Below are 15,464 nucleotides of genomic sequence, written 5' to 3' on the forward strand. Positions count from 1 at the left end.
CGGTCATTTTAAGGTAAGTACTAAGCTACTATGCGCCAACTCCCGCTGATGTCAGCCTTTCTTTCCGGGACGGCAAACTGCGGTCGGGGGCCGTGACCCAGAGGACTGGGGAAGACCTGCTGGCTGGCTGCTGCAAATCTAATCCATTCCGACCTTCTAGAAGCTTCATCCAGCCCGCTGCTTTGGCTCCCCTCTCTTCCTTCCCCATTTCGCCGCAGCAGTCCAAACCCTAGTTTATTCCCCGCTCCCCTTCCTTCCACCCGCCGACGCGGCTTCGAGACAGGGTGAGCTGGGAGAGAGGACTAGAAGGAGGGTATGGATCGGATCGTCGGCAGCAAGTACAAGCTCGGACGCAAGATCGGGAGCGGCTCCTTCGGCGAGATCTACTTAGGTTCGGTCCCGATCCCTTTCCCCCTGTTGTTCGCTTCGCTTGGTATTCTGGATCTGAGGATTTTATGCTGTGCTGTTCGTTTTCTCCAGCGACGCACGTCGACACCTACGAGATCGTCGCCGTCAAAATCGTGAGCACCTCCTCCTCAGTCCTCCCCTGCTTTCCTTCGATTTTGTTGGGATTCATCTAGGATTTAGCAGCCTCCGGTGCCACCGATTGCGGGGTGCGGTAGGTTCTGTGGTGGAGCTTGATAATTCTGCAATGCGGATTTGATATTTAAGCACCCCACAGCTATTTGTTCTGTAGGTTTGCTTGCAGCTTGTTGTGCATGCTTGCGGAGTGTGACTTTTAGAAGTTTTGAGTTGATTTGCTGTTAGAGATTGGAAGTATTAGAACTGGGCAGCACGCGTGTGTGATGTTGTCCGCTGGTATTGTGGAACTGTGAATTTGAAGAAGCTAAGTAGCACTAGGTTGCATGTCGAATCCTCTGCGATCATGGGGTGGATATGTCCTATCTAAAACGATCAGTGTTTTGGAGGTGCGTCTTGCTTCAGTGCTTTGTATCGGATATTCTGGTTTCAAATTTTTCAACGGCTATTGTGGTCTCAAAATTTTTTCCCACCACCACAGTTCTACTTTTCTGTTACCTTAGGCTCATAGATGGGAACAATTCATGGTAAAAGATTCTGTATTTTGATGTTATGAATCTCTCTTTTTTTCTGGCTCTATCCAGTCTCTCTTATGCTAGTTCATTCAATGGATTATTACTGTACGCTATGCTCAGTGCCTTGCATTTAGCGTGGCGTTGTTAAACAGGAAAGTAATATGTTGCATGGAGTAGCTATCATTAATAAGAACTGGAATGTTTAACTTTTTAAGTGGACAGTCTTTTACATTTATATGCTAGGGAACAACTGTAGACGTTGATAGTACTAGACTAGTCGCCAAACATTCCATTATTGGTGTGCTATCTTGTGAGCTAAGGATAAGCTTGGCAGAACCATCAGCCGCGTGTCTATCTAGTCTGGGAAATTTACTCCCAAATATATCAATGGTGCAGTTTTATGTATCCTTGATCTCTTTATTTTTAAGTATTTTGCAATTTTTCTTGTACAGTTGTCGTGAGGTTTGCTGTAATACGTTACAGGTTTATTTCTCTTCTAGAAGTTATGGGGGCTTTGTTAAGTTGGTGCTCCATGACATAAACATTTTCTTACTGTTTTGGGATTGTGCATGCTATTCATTCATCTCTCTGTACCTGCACTGCTATGTATTTATTCTTTGTCTCTGCACAACATTCTATTTTGCAGTAGTAGTACCTAGGAATTTAAGTTAACTTCATTTGAATTAAATGGATGGGTTTATGGTGCTCCAGCCAGGTATAGAACCAACTGTTTGCCAGTACACAAGAGTCTAGGTGGCTGGGGTTGCAAAATGATTCGATTCTATCACATAGATCATACAAGAGAGCAACGCGAGTTGAGCCACTACTCTACTCTACACCAATTCCCTTTTTCCTTTTCCTGATATTTTCATGCCATAATACCTACTGCATGTCTACAACTCCAAATTGTCTGCTGCACCACTTCCAGACTCTCCTTCCTTTTGTGCCTCACTGTCTCATGGCGACTTCTACTTCTGCTGCTATGGCTTATCCTCAAGTAGTCAAGTTGTGAAGAGTAGTACCAGTTGTGGCTACGTGACTAGTGGCAGCATCTGATCTGCAGAAAGATCCAGCTGTTGACCGCTTATGGCAGAGAACTTAACGGGGACCATTAGTGGTGCTACTGTCGACCTTATTCTCTCTTTTTGTTCTCAGATCCATTGATGTGAAGGCCCCTTCTCATCTGTCTCCAACTGCCATGACATTTAGTTGGTGACTAGGTCATGCTGCAATTGTGTATAAGATTCTTGTTATGTGCTAGCTACGTATCTTGTCCAAGCAATTTCCATTTCATTTTGGCCTGATTTGGGCAAGAAGGGTTTTGCCATAGTCCCCCCATCCAAAATTAAGCTATCTAACTTGGTGCACGTATAACAGGGATGATGTTAAGTTTTTCAGGGAGAATCAGTCCTGTTAACTGCACGTGACTATATTCATCTCTCACTAATAAGCAATGAATAGAAGAATTAGTTGTCAACAGTTTCCTCAGAAAATAAAATGGATCTGAAACCATCTCTTGAAAATGACATCTATTATGACTGGGTAATTAGTTATTATTTAGTGAAGTTACAGTGGAAGGAGTTTGTTACTCAAAATATATTAATCTATGTTGTAAATATGTGTTTGTCTTGTTTCTTTGGGAATTTATGTTGCATTTATTGTTATATACAGGAAAGCAGCAAAACCAATCATCCGCAGTTGCTATATGAGGCCAAACTGTACAATGCTCTTCAGGGAGGGAGTATGTGTTTGAGCTACAAACAGATTTAACTTTACTGATTGTTATACCACTATATGTGTTGTAACTGTTGCTATTTTGACTCCATGTAGCTGGTATTGCAAACATCAAATGGTGTGGCATTGATGGTGATGAAAATATTCTTGTCATCGATTTGCTTGGGCCAAGCCTTGAAGATCTTTTTGTTTATTGTGGCCGGAGGTTCTCACTGAAGACAGTCTTGATGCTAGCAGATCAGATGGTAATAATACTTATTTTTATTTGCCAATGGTGATGAAGTTGTGAAAGACGCAAACCACTTAATTTTATATCCTGGGGGAGGTGCTATATTTCACGGTGCTCTGCCACAGTTATCATATCTCAGAGTGTAGGGGTAGAAGATTTCATGGCACCAAGTTTTCAATTTGCAAATTCATTTCATGCCATTAAATAAATTAATACATGCTTTTAAAATTAATGTTAGATAAGTTTCTCCCACAAAAGAAATTGTTGATGAAGTGTGCACTTACGTTGAGCAGTTGATGCAAAAGACCTCAACAACCATAAATAAGTGCTGTGGGGGAGGGACTATTTCACATTTTGCTATTGACACCATCACAGCATGTGGTTAACTGTAACAGCAAACATGCTTGTCCGTGATTCTTTTGCTCCATATGGTCCACACTCACACAGCATCCTAAATTTGCTATTCTTGCTTATGCCACTGCAACTTGTGTGTGATGCACTGGCGCCTCAATTGCCTTCATGTATGTGCCACTAGGCAGTGGCATACACTCAAACTCAAGTGGCTTACATACAAATAGCGGCCAGTGGCATGCATAAATTCAAGTGGCTTACACACAAATAGCTTGTTTGGGATGGCACTCGAGCAAAACTGTGAAATTAGTTGGCATACACTTAACTGTTTGTCCTTGTGCGTTCTGTTCCTTAGTTTAACCTTAATATCATGTCCTTGTATACTCATGTTGTAGTTGGTTGGTTAGAGCTGATTTTTTTTTCATTTACTACGGCAGATAACAAGAATAGAATTTATGCATTCTAAAGGCTATCTGCACAGAGACATCAAGCCTGATAACTTCCTCATGGGTCTTGGTCGAAAAGCTAATCAGGTTTGTACTCTGTTTGCTAGTGACACTTACATTGCAACATGAATGTTTATCGTGATTATATTGTGGCCAAACTTTCAGGTTTATGTCATTGACTTTGGGCTCGCCAAGAGATATCGTGACTCAACCACCAACCGCCATATACCTTATAGGTGCGCCAATAATTGTGAATCACACATTTCTCCCTGAACTATCATTTTTTTTGTTTCTTTGTTTTTACGCTTTTCAGAATTGTGGTAGTACATGTTTATCTTATATGCTTGCTTGTTTTTGCAGAGAAAATAAAAACTTGACAGGAACAGCTCGCTACGCTAGTCGCAACACTCATCTTGGGATTGGTGAGTAATACGGTCAGTCTATTTGGTACTTATCTCTTGTTGTGGTCTTGAATGGTTGTATTTTGCACATGTATATTATAACACTATAATTGCACCAGTAAGTTTCATAGATTACTTAATATAATTATGGGCATTTTTTATCAGAGTTTTCCTTTGGCATCATTATCACTTACTTTTTGTTGCCAGAGCAAAGCCGTAGAGATGATTTGGAATCCATTGGATATGTTCTTCTGTATTTCCTCAGGGGAAGGTATGGTTTCTGTTAATGATCCGCCTACAGTGTATTTATCTTACCATTATCTCAGAATAATGCTGCATGTGTGGTGGTCATTACTTAAAACCATGTCTTTCTGCAACTCGTTGGACATAAAGTAATCATCCTTTGGAGATTATTTATACTGTTATAGCCAAAATAAGTCGTACAGTTGACTTACATCAATCTGTTCATCTGAAAACCACTGGTCAATATGCCAATTATTGTTGATCTTGATTTTGATGTATCCTCGTGCTTGTGTATGAAACATTAATGGATTTGGTGTAACTAACTATATGCTGTGTTCAGCCTTCCTTGGCAGGGCTTGAAAGCAGCCACGAAGAAACAGAAGTATGACAAAATAAGTGAGAAGAAGCTTTCGACTCCTATTGAGGTTGCTTGAGTAACATGTTTTACATTTATGAATGTTTACTCCTTTGATTGGAAGAGTACTCATGAGCGTTTATTATTTAATGACAGGCTTTATGTAAATCCCATCCTGCGGAGTTCTCTTCCTATTTCCACTATTGCCATTCTCTGACATTTGATCAGCGGCCGGATTATAGTTTCTTGAGACGGCTCTTTCGAGATTTGTTTGACCGTGAAGGTATAACATTTGAAATTCTAGTGTGTAAACTCCCATCACGTCTTTTATAATAAATAGCTTGATAACTTGTTTATTATCTTGCCTTCTCCAGGTTATCAGTTCGATTATGTCTACGACTGGACTTTGTTAAAGTGTAAGCAATCCCAGAAGGCTAAGGCTCAACAAGGATGCTCAGTGAGTACTGCTTGAGTTAACATTTCTTAGTCAATTTTATTTGCAATATGCTGGAGGTTTTCAGAAAGTAATCAGTAATACTTTTTAATATGACTTGATGCAACCAATGAATGAATGCATTTTTTCCCAATGCTATATTTGTGATGAAGTATGTTTTAACACCTTTCCTGATTTTTCTCGCACCAAATGGCAGCAAGATGCGGGTGTAAGCAGCCGTCCAGTTACAACGAATGTGGACAAGCACAAAGGTAGCAGATCGCATAAATTATTTTCCATTTAGTATCAAAATAGTATGCTTTTTTATTCATTTCCTTTCTTTACTGGATTTAAATCGTTTATTGTGTAATTCTTCTATTTTGTGTTGTTGGAGATTTGTCATGATAATATACACTTTGCTGTAACTTCTATAGTACGGCATTTTACAGTTACATTGCATTTTTATAACATAGACCTTTTTCAGTTAATGTTGTACGCCCGGTTGAAGCCTCAGGTCTGGTTGAAGCAGAGCAACGCCCGGCAATCAGAATGCAACTGAAGCCCAGTGCTGAAAATAGCCGTTCAAATAATCTGCATCATGATAAATTGGTAAGCCAAGTTTATTTAACGAGTGTTGGATATAACTTGATGTACTTAGTCATGTTTGTATGCATGGGACTATGCACACATCAAGTGTAGGAGTTTAAAAGTGTTGCATGATGAGCATGTGTAGTGCACGCTGGAATGCAGAGTTGCTCAGGAAGCGATCTAAAGCGCAGATAAGTCGTTATTGTGTGCCATGAGTTTAGCTGTAGTGGATAAAAGGTCAGTTGGTGGGCATTAGGGTTGGTTATAACATCTGCATGTGCATGGTGCACATGTTAGTGATGTTAGTTGTGAGTGTGTTTACTGCATGCATATGGTAGTTGAGTAATGAGTTTGCCACCTGATTTTGTCTGTGGGTATTGAGAATGGAGAAGGCAAAGAGAAAAATGTAGCTTGCTGTGTAAATGCATATGTGATTGTGTGCTTCCTCTTACCATATTTGAGAGAGAACAATACTGGAAGGGCTTTTCAAGTGTGAATCTCCATGAGGTGTGTGCATGAGGCACTTTTGAGAGAGGGCAGCAGATTTGAGTGGTTCAACTATAAAAATGTAGTGCCCACCTATCTGCTTGTTGATGATGCTGAACTTTCTTATTATTGATGATGCTGAACTTTCTTAAGTTTTAGCATATGTTTGGCTTTCCGCTTATACATATTTTCCGTACTGTTTTAATTTAAGAATCATTCTGGTTTTCTTCACAGCTATTTACGATTTATTACCTGTAAGACCTAAAAGTATATTTTACATATCTTTTGGTAATAATGTCCCTATTTTCCATTGCAGAGAGTGACTGCTAGTCCTGATAATGCATTAATGCAATCCACATCACTTGGCCGTGTTGATGCTCCTAGGAACACTGCGGCTGTCTCAAAAACACATGGGTCCTTCGATCCACACACTCGTGGAAGCTACAGTCCAGGGCCCTCTAACCGCATTTAACCTTGGGATCATTTAGTTCCTAAATGCATGGTGGACATTCAGTAAACTGTTGGTGAGATTACCTTCGATGCTACTATGTCCTTGCATCTTCAGGGTATTTGTTGACAGTTGTATTGGTGTTTTCCCCGCTTACATGCGGCAAATTTGGTTTTCCAGCTGAATACTCTCCCCATATAGTGGGTTAAGAACATAAGGTATTAAGGTTGCATCCTTGTAGTTTGTTGATGCTTGCAAGCTAGGTTATAATGATTATTACAATGCTTTGTGGTGCGCTGAACAAGTATCAAGGATATCAAATAAAAATATGTTCCAAAACAAACCCTGTGATTGAGCTAGGCCAACAGATCAAATCCTACAATCCAAAATCAATTGAAAAGTGAACTGCAAAGCATATTGAATAAAAATAAGTAAGTTAAGATGCCGAATATTCCAAATATAATTAAAAATTAAGAGTTGACACAAAAATAAATTGGCATGTTTAAAGAATCGTTTTTAAGACACAAAAATGCACATAAGAGTATCACTAGTCTGTTGGTTATTGCCCAATCAGGCTAATTGGTGAGCATGTACTTAGTATAGCTATAACAGCTGGTTATAGCCCATGTTTTATCATGGTAAGCATGGTTGCCATTAAACAATCACCTATTTGGATCTGCTATAATGCTGAACAGGTGATAATGGAGAGTATTCACCATATTTTGTCGAATTTTCCTTTTTTGTCTAAAGATGACACCACTAAATTTCTCTTGAGAAGGGAAACAAAGAGGTCGTAACAGGCTGTTTTTCTTTTGTGAACATATCTACTTCCTAGCTGTCAAAGTTCATATAATCTTAACTTGCCTAAAACCAAGCTTCTAATATGTTTTGATGTGCTGGAACGATATGATCTGATATCAGTTGTTTTGAATGTTGCCCAAACACATTGATTTAGCATTCAATATCAAAATATCTAATATTTGAGAATTAAGCGCAATTCCTAAACCGAAATTGGTTGCTTGACCAGACTTGGCCTCCATTTGTTACTTCCCAAATTTTGTTACATTCCTTTTTTATTGCTACCCAATTTCATTTGCTTGCCAAAACTTGAATAATTACTGATTATGTTACATTAAGATTGCATAGCAAAACTTTGCTAGCATTAGACAACCTTCTTTTGTTGAACTGCTATGTTGTGGAGCAGTTTGTACGTTCAAAATATTTCCTGTTAAAATTAGGAGGTTTCCTATTAGCAAAGAAAAGCCTTGTTATGCCTAATATGTATATATGAATATCTTCTGGAAGGCCAGCTCACCCTGAGAAATTTGCAAGTTCTTAACAGCGCATAAAATTGTTGACCCTAGCTGTTCTACACTTTACATAGAAGCGTCCATGTCTAGCTTATGTGTAATTAATCACAGTAATGACTAAAACATTTAGGGAAAAATTTGATATTGGAAGATACCCTTTTGGGGAGTAAGATGATGTTTGGCTAGAAGCGCATCATATAGTTTAACATAATTTTGTAGCTTAGCTTTAGCCTATACTTGTTTTCTTACACAAAATTGGTACAATTCCATTTTTTCTTTTGAGTCAAGAATTAGCCATACTTGTTTTCTTACACAAAATTGGTACAATTCGATTTTTGCTTTTAAGTCAAGTTCATTTTCTTGCTAAATCTTGGCTAATCTTTGAAGACTATTCCTGACCTCACCCTTCCAATTCTTGCCAAATGTTTCACATTACAAGAATTGGGCTGTAACCAGTTATTGCTGATAGTATGACGCTGAGGTTTTAAAATGGTTAATACTTGGCTAGTGTTAAACATCAACTTATTTTGAACTGCTATTTTCATGGAACCTGATTTAGGATGACAATGAACTTGAGGAGAAATGTTAAGAGAAATTGCACCATTTGTTTTGTAATTTTGGTAGCCATGGACTAAAAACTATATAATCCCTGATTTTGTAATTCCACTTCTTTTTGGCAGACTTTAAGAGATGATTTTGTTCACCAACCAGACAGCCAATATTTTCCTGGGACTTTATTGGCATGGTAACAACTTGGTCCGCAATGAGCTGGGGTAAGGATAAAATTAATTGCTAGAAACACGAGAGGAATGTAGTTTGTGACAGTCTAACATTTGAGTATGATGGCCTAGAACACAAAAGGAACAGTTTATGACAGTTGGACCTTTTTATTTTTGTTTTTCTCTGATAAATTTTATTTGAGAACTGCTACATTGTCAGTTTCCTACTTTCAAACTGTCTATAACCTTGTTCTTGGCTCGGACCCTTTTTTTGTAAGTTTTGTTTGAGAACTGCTATGACTATTTTCCTGTCTCAAAACTGTTTTTTTTCCTGTGCTTGACGAACCATGCGTTAGTATGATTATGCTGCTTCCGCCGTTCAAAATTATAATAAGGTGTATATTTTAAAGATTTTGTTCATAAACATAAAGGCTCTTTCCACTTTCCCATGCAAAAATGTGTGTTGGTTCCTATATCCCTTAAAAAATTACATTCCTTTTACTTTGCGTTTTTTTTATGCATGCATTTAAGATATGCTCAGGGATAATAACTATTGGTAATCTAGTCATTTCTTTGCCTCCAATGCTTTCTTGGTCTAAGTGTAAGATGGAAATAGGCTTTGTAATTTTGGATGTCTTAACTTATGTTCGTTTGCTATTAGGGCCACTCATATTAATTCTGAATTTCTTAATGACCTGTATATCTGCTATTGTAGGCTGCCTGATGTGGTTTTCGGAAGAATCCTGGTCGAAGTTAAATGCTTTTATTCCTGATGCATGAAGCCATTGCTGAAAATAGCTGTCGGTTTTTTATGGGGACGTCTGTATTGCTTGAGGTGATTACTACCAACCAGAAATATTGGTTGGTGCTGATTATGAATTCAGCATCAGTTGTTCTGGTCTATTATTATTCTTTTCCATCTGTGGATAATATGGAAGGTTCTTAGGGACCTCAGCAATCTATTTTGTATTTTATACAATTGGATACATTGTAACTCCTCATCTGTCTGGGCTCGTTGATTCAGGGTCCTTTCCAAATATAATAATGATGCATGTATTCCATGCTTAAAGAAAACTTGGGAATTTCACCAGGATAGCTTTCATTTTAATTAGGGGCCAGCAGCAGGGAACAGTGTGTGTGCTTTACCCGGTTTGCGACGTGCAACTTGTTTAACTTGTAAGACAATTTGGTATTGCTATTTGTCACACTTTGTTACAATTAACTGAATTTGTCATACCGTAATATTTTTCTGACCATATTTCACTTTGGTGCTGTCAATTTACTTGCAGAAAGTGACATGATATTTGACTTGGATTGGCTGCAGCTTCCAGCGTGTTTGGCACCAAATGGCACCATGCAAATATTCCGAAGAGGTATCTAGGAAGTTTATGATTTGGTTTGCATGCATGAACAGCTGACTGTTTTGGCTGCTTCACCAGTTTGCCTATCTGCCAACAAATGCTTAGGCACGTGAAAATTGGTCAAGCCTGTTCACCCCTGATACTATATTCAGCTTTCAAGAGCTACGCACTGCAGCTCAAGGGCTCAGAATAAAGGTTATTGCAACTCAATCTGCATGATTGCATGTTTATACTGTTAAATAATTTCGATATTCATCCTCCCATCTAGTGTTTAAAATATCGTTTTTCAATTTGATTCCATGCTGGTTCGCTTGTCTCTAAGTGTAGAAGTGCTGTTACATTCTTAAATTTTAAGAGAGTGGAGGCATCTCTGTTAGTTTCTCAAGGCTACAAAACAAGTCTGCTCTATTCTAAATTCAGGACTTACCAATTTACTCAAAACTTTAAAACTTGTCTAAGAATTGCACAGCAGCAGATCATATTAATAGTTCTGGTGCATCATCAGTCTAAGCTTTGCATTCTTTGGTACTTTCACAACTGGAGCTGGCTAAGTCTCTATATACTCTTATTCTTATTGTTGATACAATCTTTTTGCAGGGTTTCACGCAGAGGGATGTCACAAGCCAATGAACCAAAGTGAACAGAAACAATTCCACTGACAAGGCTACCCCAGTTCTTTGGCAAGTCGATGTTGTCAAATGCATACCGAGAGATGAATGGTGTAAGTTTGAACTGCCTGTACGTTTCAACAAAAACATTCTTTGTAGACCAGCTTGAAGCAGAGGAACATGAGGTGATACTGGTTCTCCTGGTAATAGCCCTGGCTCATGCACCACCTGCCCTCCAATCACAATCAGCTTCACCACCTTGGTGGTCTTGTAGATGTTTTTGGTACCATTGGTGATCAGCTTTAACTCAGCATGTATCTCAGAGTGAAGCCGCACAACTGCTGCTTGCCGGATGGCAGTGTGGAGGGATCAACATTGTATACCAGAGCACATGTGTTTCCTCTTTCGTACTCAAGTGACACTTGTAGGCTAATTCCAGCACTTCATTCCCTTCTTCAGGGCGTACCCCAACTTTGCCGGTGGACTGCAGAACTTCACATATGAACATACATGCTGTTGACACGGAGTGGTTGTTGAAGTAGATTGTATCACCTTGTATTCCTGGTGTCTTCTGAGGCCATTGTCTTCACTGCCGTGGTGCTGGTGTGCCAGCCTCAATGGCCTGGTCTAGCCAATGGTGTGGTGGTTTTGCATAAGTGGAGCTGCAGAACTGTAGCAGGGACTGGGTAAGTGAGTGCACGACAACTTGTGGTGGCTGTGTAGAGCAGCAATGACCTTTGGAGGATGGATCCTTAATTCTTTGTGGCACTGCTGAAGCCTTATGTTTGACGCTTAGGGCAGAGTCGGCTCTGCTACTCGGCTTCCCACTACCAACCTGTGGACCTGTTAGTGGCAGAATTGTGCACAGGATTGCAGTGGGACCTGTGGATTTTGTTACCTACGTCGTGTTTGTGCATGCTACAGACGCGGGTATGAAATTCCTTCTTGGGTCTTGCAGGTCAATTAGACAAGTACCAGAAACGGGTGGTTGGAGATGAGCTCCTGACTTCACCTGTGGATGTAGTGCAGGTTGGTGCTCGTATACAAGTAATGCGTCGATCCACCTATCCCCATTCACTGTGACCACGTATGTACATTGGCAACTGTTTCATGGTCGTTGGATCTCGGCAAACCTATACAATGGTACAGCACGGTTGCTCACATTTTTTACTAGATTCTTTCTAGTGCAGCTCTTCTATCCATCCATATTTGACTATAAACTTTAATGTCGCTTAAATATGCATCCTCAATCTTCAATACTATTCAATTTTGATCCCTGTGCTACTCGAGTGGCGTGGCAACAATTTTTTGTTTCTGAGTTGGTGTGTTTTAGCACCTACTCCGTTCCAAAAAAATTAGTTGTTCTAGGAATTATATGACAGAGTAACATGGGAAAATAATATTGCTGGCCCTTATTTATTAGCAATATTTAATCCGTTCCAAATTACAATTCATTTGTTGCTTTTCTAGATATATATATATTTTATAATTTATCTAGATGTACATTATGTCTAGATACGTGGCAAAATATATGTAAAAATTGTAAATTTGGATGGAGGAAGTATGCATATACTAAATGGGGTATAATGATTTATTTTTTGGATAAATTTTAAATCCTAAAATAATTTATTTTTTTTGGATGAAGGGAGTAGGCTATAACATGACCGGTAGCAAAATAAAAACAAACATAAAAAGGAAAAGAACGTTGCCATGTCACCGAAAACCACGAAACAAGGGCCCAAGGGGCCATGGGTCAAAATCAAACGATAGTGATATACAGGTGCTTGATTTAGATGGTATTAGATTAGATTTGGGTGTCAAAATTAGCCAAACATAAGAGTTTATGTGCCAAAAATGGACTTGTTCCTTACTGTATGGTAGCCAATCTCAAGATGCCAGCCCAATATCTCGAGACGCGTGCATGAGCGTGGCGGCGTAGCTAAATTGGTGGTGGCTAACTGTTCATCAGTGATCGCAAACTTTAACCAACCAATGCGTGTCGCTAATCTGGTGTTATTGTGTAGCATACTTTCGTAAGCGTCTACATTCGAAATGTGTTTCTCAATTAGAGAAGATCAAATCTGCCCCCAATTTAATTATTCATGCTTTGAACTATTCGCCACATATCTCACAGCAAATTAGAGCGTGACCTGTTGGAACTAATTGTCAGCTTTGTATTCTTTGCTATCTTTGGAACAGCTCTGTCTCAGTCCCAGCATCCTCTGTTTCTTATTGTTCACAAAGGATCATTTTGCTCATGAGCCGATGAACAAAGAGGTACAAAAACATTTCGCTCTCCATGGCTACATGCTACTCCAGCTCCTTGGCGAAGTCAATGTTATCGACAAACACCTGCACAATGGGAAGATGAAATAGCTTTAGCTCGATCTGAGTGGCAGATTATTTCAGACGACACATCAGAACAAGAAGCCTGATACCGATTTCCAGCCATCAGGATCCAGGATGGACGTGATCTTGGTGCTGATCCCCGGCAATGGCCCCGGCTCCCTCACCACCTGCCCCCCGAACAGCTTCACCACCTCGGCCGTCTTGTAGACGTCGTCGGTGCCAATGGCGATCTGTGTGTGCAGTGTGTTGAATGTTGATGCCCAGAATGCAGCTTCAGGGTTGTTGAACTGGGATGCAGGCAATCCACATCACGTACCTGCGCATACGCGTTCCCCTTGGCGTACTCGGTGACGCCGTAGTTGTAGGTCAGCTCCAGCACGGCATTCTTCTCTTCGGGGCCGTACCCCATCATGGCCAGCGTATACTGCAACACAAGCGCTTCTCGAATGAACATACATGTGATGGCACGCACAATGAGTTGATGAGTGGCCAATGCAGCTAGACTAGCTAGTCACCTTGTATTCAGGATTATCTATCTTCCGAAGCAGCTCCATGCCACAAGCCTGAGATTATGGTCAATGCAAGCAGGAGGGCAGCATCAGTTAGTAATCGATCGATCAGACAGTATGTTATACTGCTACTGGTCGATGGATTGTCGTGATCGTTGCAATGCCCTTACCTTCTCGTAGAAGCTTATGGCGCGGTCGAGATCGCCGACGCGGAGCATGACCTGGCACAGGGGCTCCGGCGTGCCCGGCCTCTCAAGGATCTCAAACTTGTAGCCGTCAGGGTCCTCGACGAAGGCGATCACGGTCCTGCCGCCCTTGACGGGCCCGGGCTCCCTGGTCACCTTGCCTCCCTTCGCTCTCACCAGCTCGACTGTCTTGGCCACCTGTTTCATTCAGCCATCAAGGTTCTAATTTCCAAGCACGGTTCTAGTTGATTGAGCATCTTAATTTGAGCGATTGATGGCAAGGTCCAGATCTGGAGCCTTACATCGTCGACTCCGACACCGAAGTGGCCGAAACCTGCGCCGATGTCGTACTTGTCGACCCCGTAGTCTGCAAAGGGAGATTGTGGATCCACCGTCAGCATCCTCGATCAAACTTGCACATCGTGTGTGTCCTTGGAAATGTCTAGGGAGCAGAGGCACTAGCTGTAGGTGAGCTCGACGACGAAGTGCGAGTCCTCGGGCCCGTAGCCGAGGAACGCGTTTGTGTACTTCTCCTCGGGGATGTCCCTCTTCCTTAGCAGCTTCATCCCCAGGCACTCGGTGTAGAACCTGCATTGCATTGCCCCGGAGCATGGCCGGCCGGCCGGGAGAACATCAGACAGAGCTAGCGAGATGTCTTGCGGTAGAGAGATAGCAAGCACATTGATCACATGCTTACTTGATTGTCTTGTCGAGGTCGCCGACGCGGTAGACGACGTGGAGGAGGCGCCGGCTGTCCTTCTTGGCCCACGTCTGGGCGTCGTCCGTGCTGGTGAAGGTGGCTGCCTGCGCCGCGTCCATCGAGGCCCGGATCTTCGCCGCCGCGCCGGTCGCGCCCCTGGTCAGCCGCAGTGGCAGCTGCTCCGCGTTCAGCGCCGCTCCTGCTTACCAAAGAAACAGCCACACACACCCGAGGTCAGGCGACACGAGATAGCTGCTGCTGCAGTGGTGCGTGGTACAGTCTGAGCGAGTGGTAAATTAAACCACCTGCGGCGGCGGTGGAGAGGAGCAGGGACCTCCGGGGGACGGGCGCGGCGGCGCAGGCCACCGCCCCGCGGCCGGCCGTCGCCGGGAGAGCCCTCATTACTGCGGTGTGCGTGGTTGTGCCACGCGCGTACGTGTTTGTGTTGTGTGGCCGGGCTGCTGTGCCGGCCTTTTTTGGTTGGCGCCCCTTTCTCGTGCTATCCTTCAACTCCTGGCCGCTTGCCGCTGCAGCCAGATATTTTGGCGCGGACGGCAGACGGCTGGCGGTAGGCCGGAGTGGACTGGTACGGAAAACCGGTTGAACTGAATGTGGGTGAAGACACGTGTCAACCTGGAACCGCAGGCTCATATATATGAGCACATTGTGTTGCATTGGGACAATCTCGAGACTAATAATAAACCTGAGGTTAAGAAATCCATTATTTAGACTCAGATCGCGTTTTGATTGGGGGCTCCAAAATCAACCCTAGATTCTGGTCCCTGTCAACCCGTGCTGGCCGCTAACAGTACCAAAATTTATGTAAAGCTATAATTTTTTTAAGAGTAAAATGCACCCTAATCCCTAAACTTGTCCCGAGATGTCGATCAAGCTCCCAAACTCCGAAACTGCAGCTGCAGATCGTCATCCCCAAACTTTCTAATTGTTTAAAGT

At 41.8% G+C, this 15,464-nt stretch overlaps 2 protein-coding genes across 11 annotated transcripts; one reads left to right on the forward strand and one right to left on the reverse strand.

Annotated features, from left to right (window-relative positions):
- The first annotated feature begins 58 nt into the window (after positions 1–58).
- Positions 59–12,193, forward strand: LOC112903249 (casein kinase 1-like protein 3). 10 transcript variants are annotated; one of them, XM_025972544.1, is made up of 21 exons: positions 59–391; positions 481–521; positions 2,727–2,796; positions 2,886–3,034; positions 3,807–3,902; positions 3,981–4,051; positions 4,176–4,237; positions 4,424–4,487; positions 4,800–4,884; positions 4,971–5,097; positions 5,189–5,271; positions 5,465–5,519; positions 5,732–5,856; positions 6,638–6,845; positions 8,760–8,852; positions 9,514–9,633; positions 9,823–9,974; positions 10,088–10,171; positions 10,265–10,354; positions 10,757–10,880; positions 11,227–12,193. In XM_025972544.1, the coding sequence occupies exons 1-14, from the start codon at positions 316–318 to the stop codon at positions 6,791–6,793; spliced, it is 1,260 nt and encodes a 419-aa protein (XP_025828329.1). In that variant the 5' UTR covers positions 59–315; the 3' UTR covers positions 6,794–6,845; positions 8,760–8,852; positions 9,514–9,633; positions 9,823–9,974; positions 10,088–10,171; positions 10,265–10,354; positions 10,757–10,880; positions 11,227–12,193. The 10 variants fall into 10 exon arrangements, with proteins under 10 accessions (XP_025828329.1, XP_025828322.1, XP_025828308.1 ...); XM_025972537.1 differs by having other exon boundaries at positions 10,088–10,354; positions 10,757–11,697; positions 11,792–12,193; XM_025972523.1 differs by having other exon boundaries at positions 10,088–10,354; positions 10,757–11,697; positions 11,797–12,193.
- A 647-nt stretch (positions 12,194–12,840) lies between these two features.
- On the reverse strand, positions 12,841–14,994 carry LOC112903239 (probable lactoylglutathione lyase, chloroplastic). Its single transcript, XM_025972475.1, has 9 exons — positions 14,816–14,994; positions 14,508–14,709; positions 14,274–14,398; positions 14,113–14,177; positions 13,796–14,008; positions 13,632–13,679; positions 13,433–13,540; positions 13,206–13,346; positions 12,841–13,119 (listed from the first exon to the last, which is right to left on the reverse strand). The coding sequence occupies exons 1-9, from the start codon at positions 14,910–14,912 to the stop codon at positions 13,078–13,080; spliced, it is 1,041 nt and encodes a 346-aa protein (XP_025828260.1). The 5' UTR covers positions 14,913–14,994; the 3' UTR covers positions 12,841–13,077.
- Positions 14,995–15,464: the final 470 nt, after the last annotated feature.

This window comes from Panicum hallii, chromosome 1, assembly GCF_002211085.1.
Source record: "Panicum hallii strain FIL2 chromosome 1, PHallii_v3.1, whole genome shotgun sequence".
Classification (NCBI taxonomy): domain Eukaryota; kingdom Viridiplantae; phylum Streptophyta; class Magnoliopsida; order Poales; family Poaceae; genus Panicum; species Panicum hallii.

Coding starts and splice junctions, on each gene's coding strand:
- LOC112903249 (XM_025972487.1), top strand. CDS start 316: ATGGATCGGATCGTCGGCAGCAAGTACAAGCTCGGACGCAAGATCGGG. Junction 3,903..3,980: donor TTGGTCGAAAAGCTAATCAG/GTTTGTACTCTG, acceptor CCAAACTTTCAG/GTTTATGTCATTGACTTTGG. Junction 5,857..6,637: donor ATCTGCATCATGATAAATTG/GTAAGCCAAGTT, acceptor TTTCCATTGCAG/AGAGTGACTGCTAGTCCTGA.
- LOC112903239 (XM_025972475.1), bottom strand. CDS start 14,912: ATGAGGGCTCTCCCGGCGACGGCCGGCCGCGGGGCGGTGGCCTGCGCC. Junction 13,541..13,631: donor TAGATAATCCTGAATACAAG/GTGACTAGCTAG, acceptor CTTGTGTTGCAG/TATACGCTGGCCATGATGGG. Junction 13,120..13,205: donor ATCCTGATGGCTGGAAATCG/GTATCAGGCTTC, acceptor CCCATTGTGCAG/GTGTTTGTCGATAACATTGA.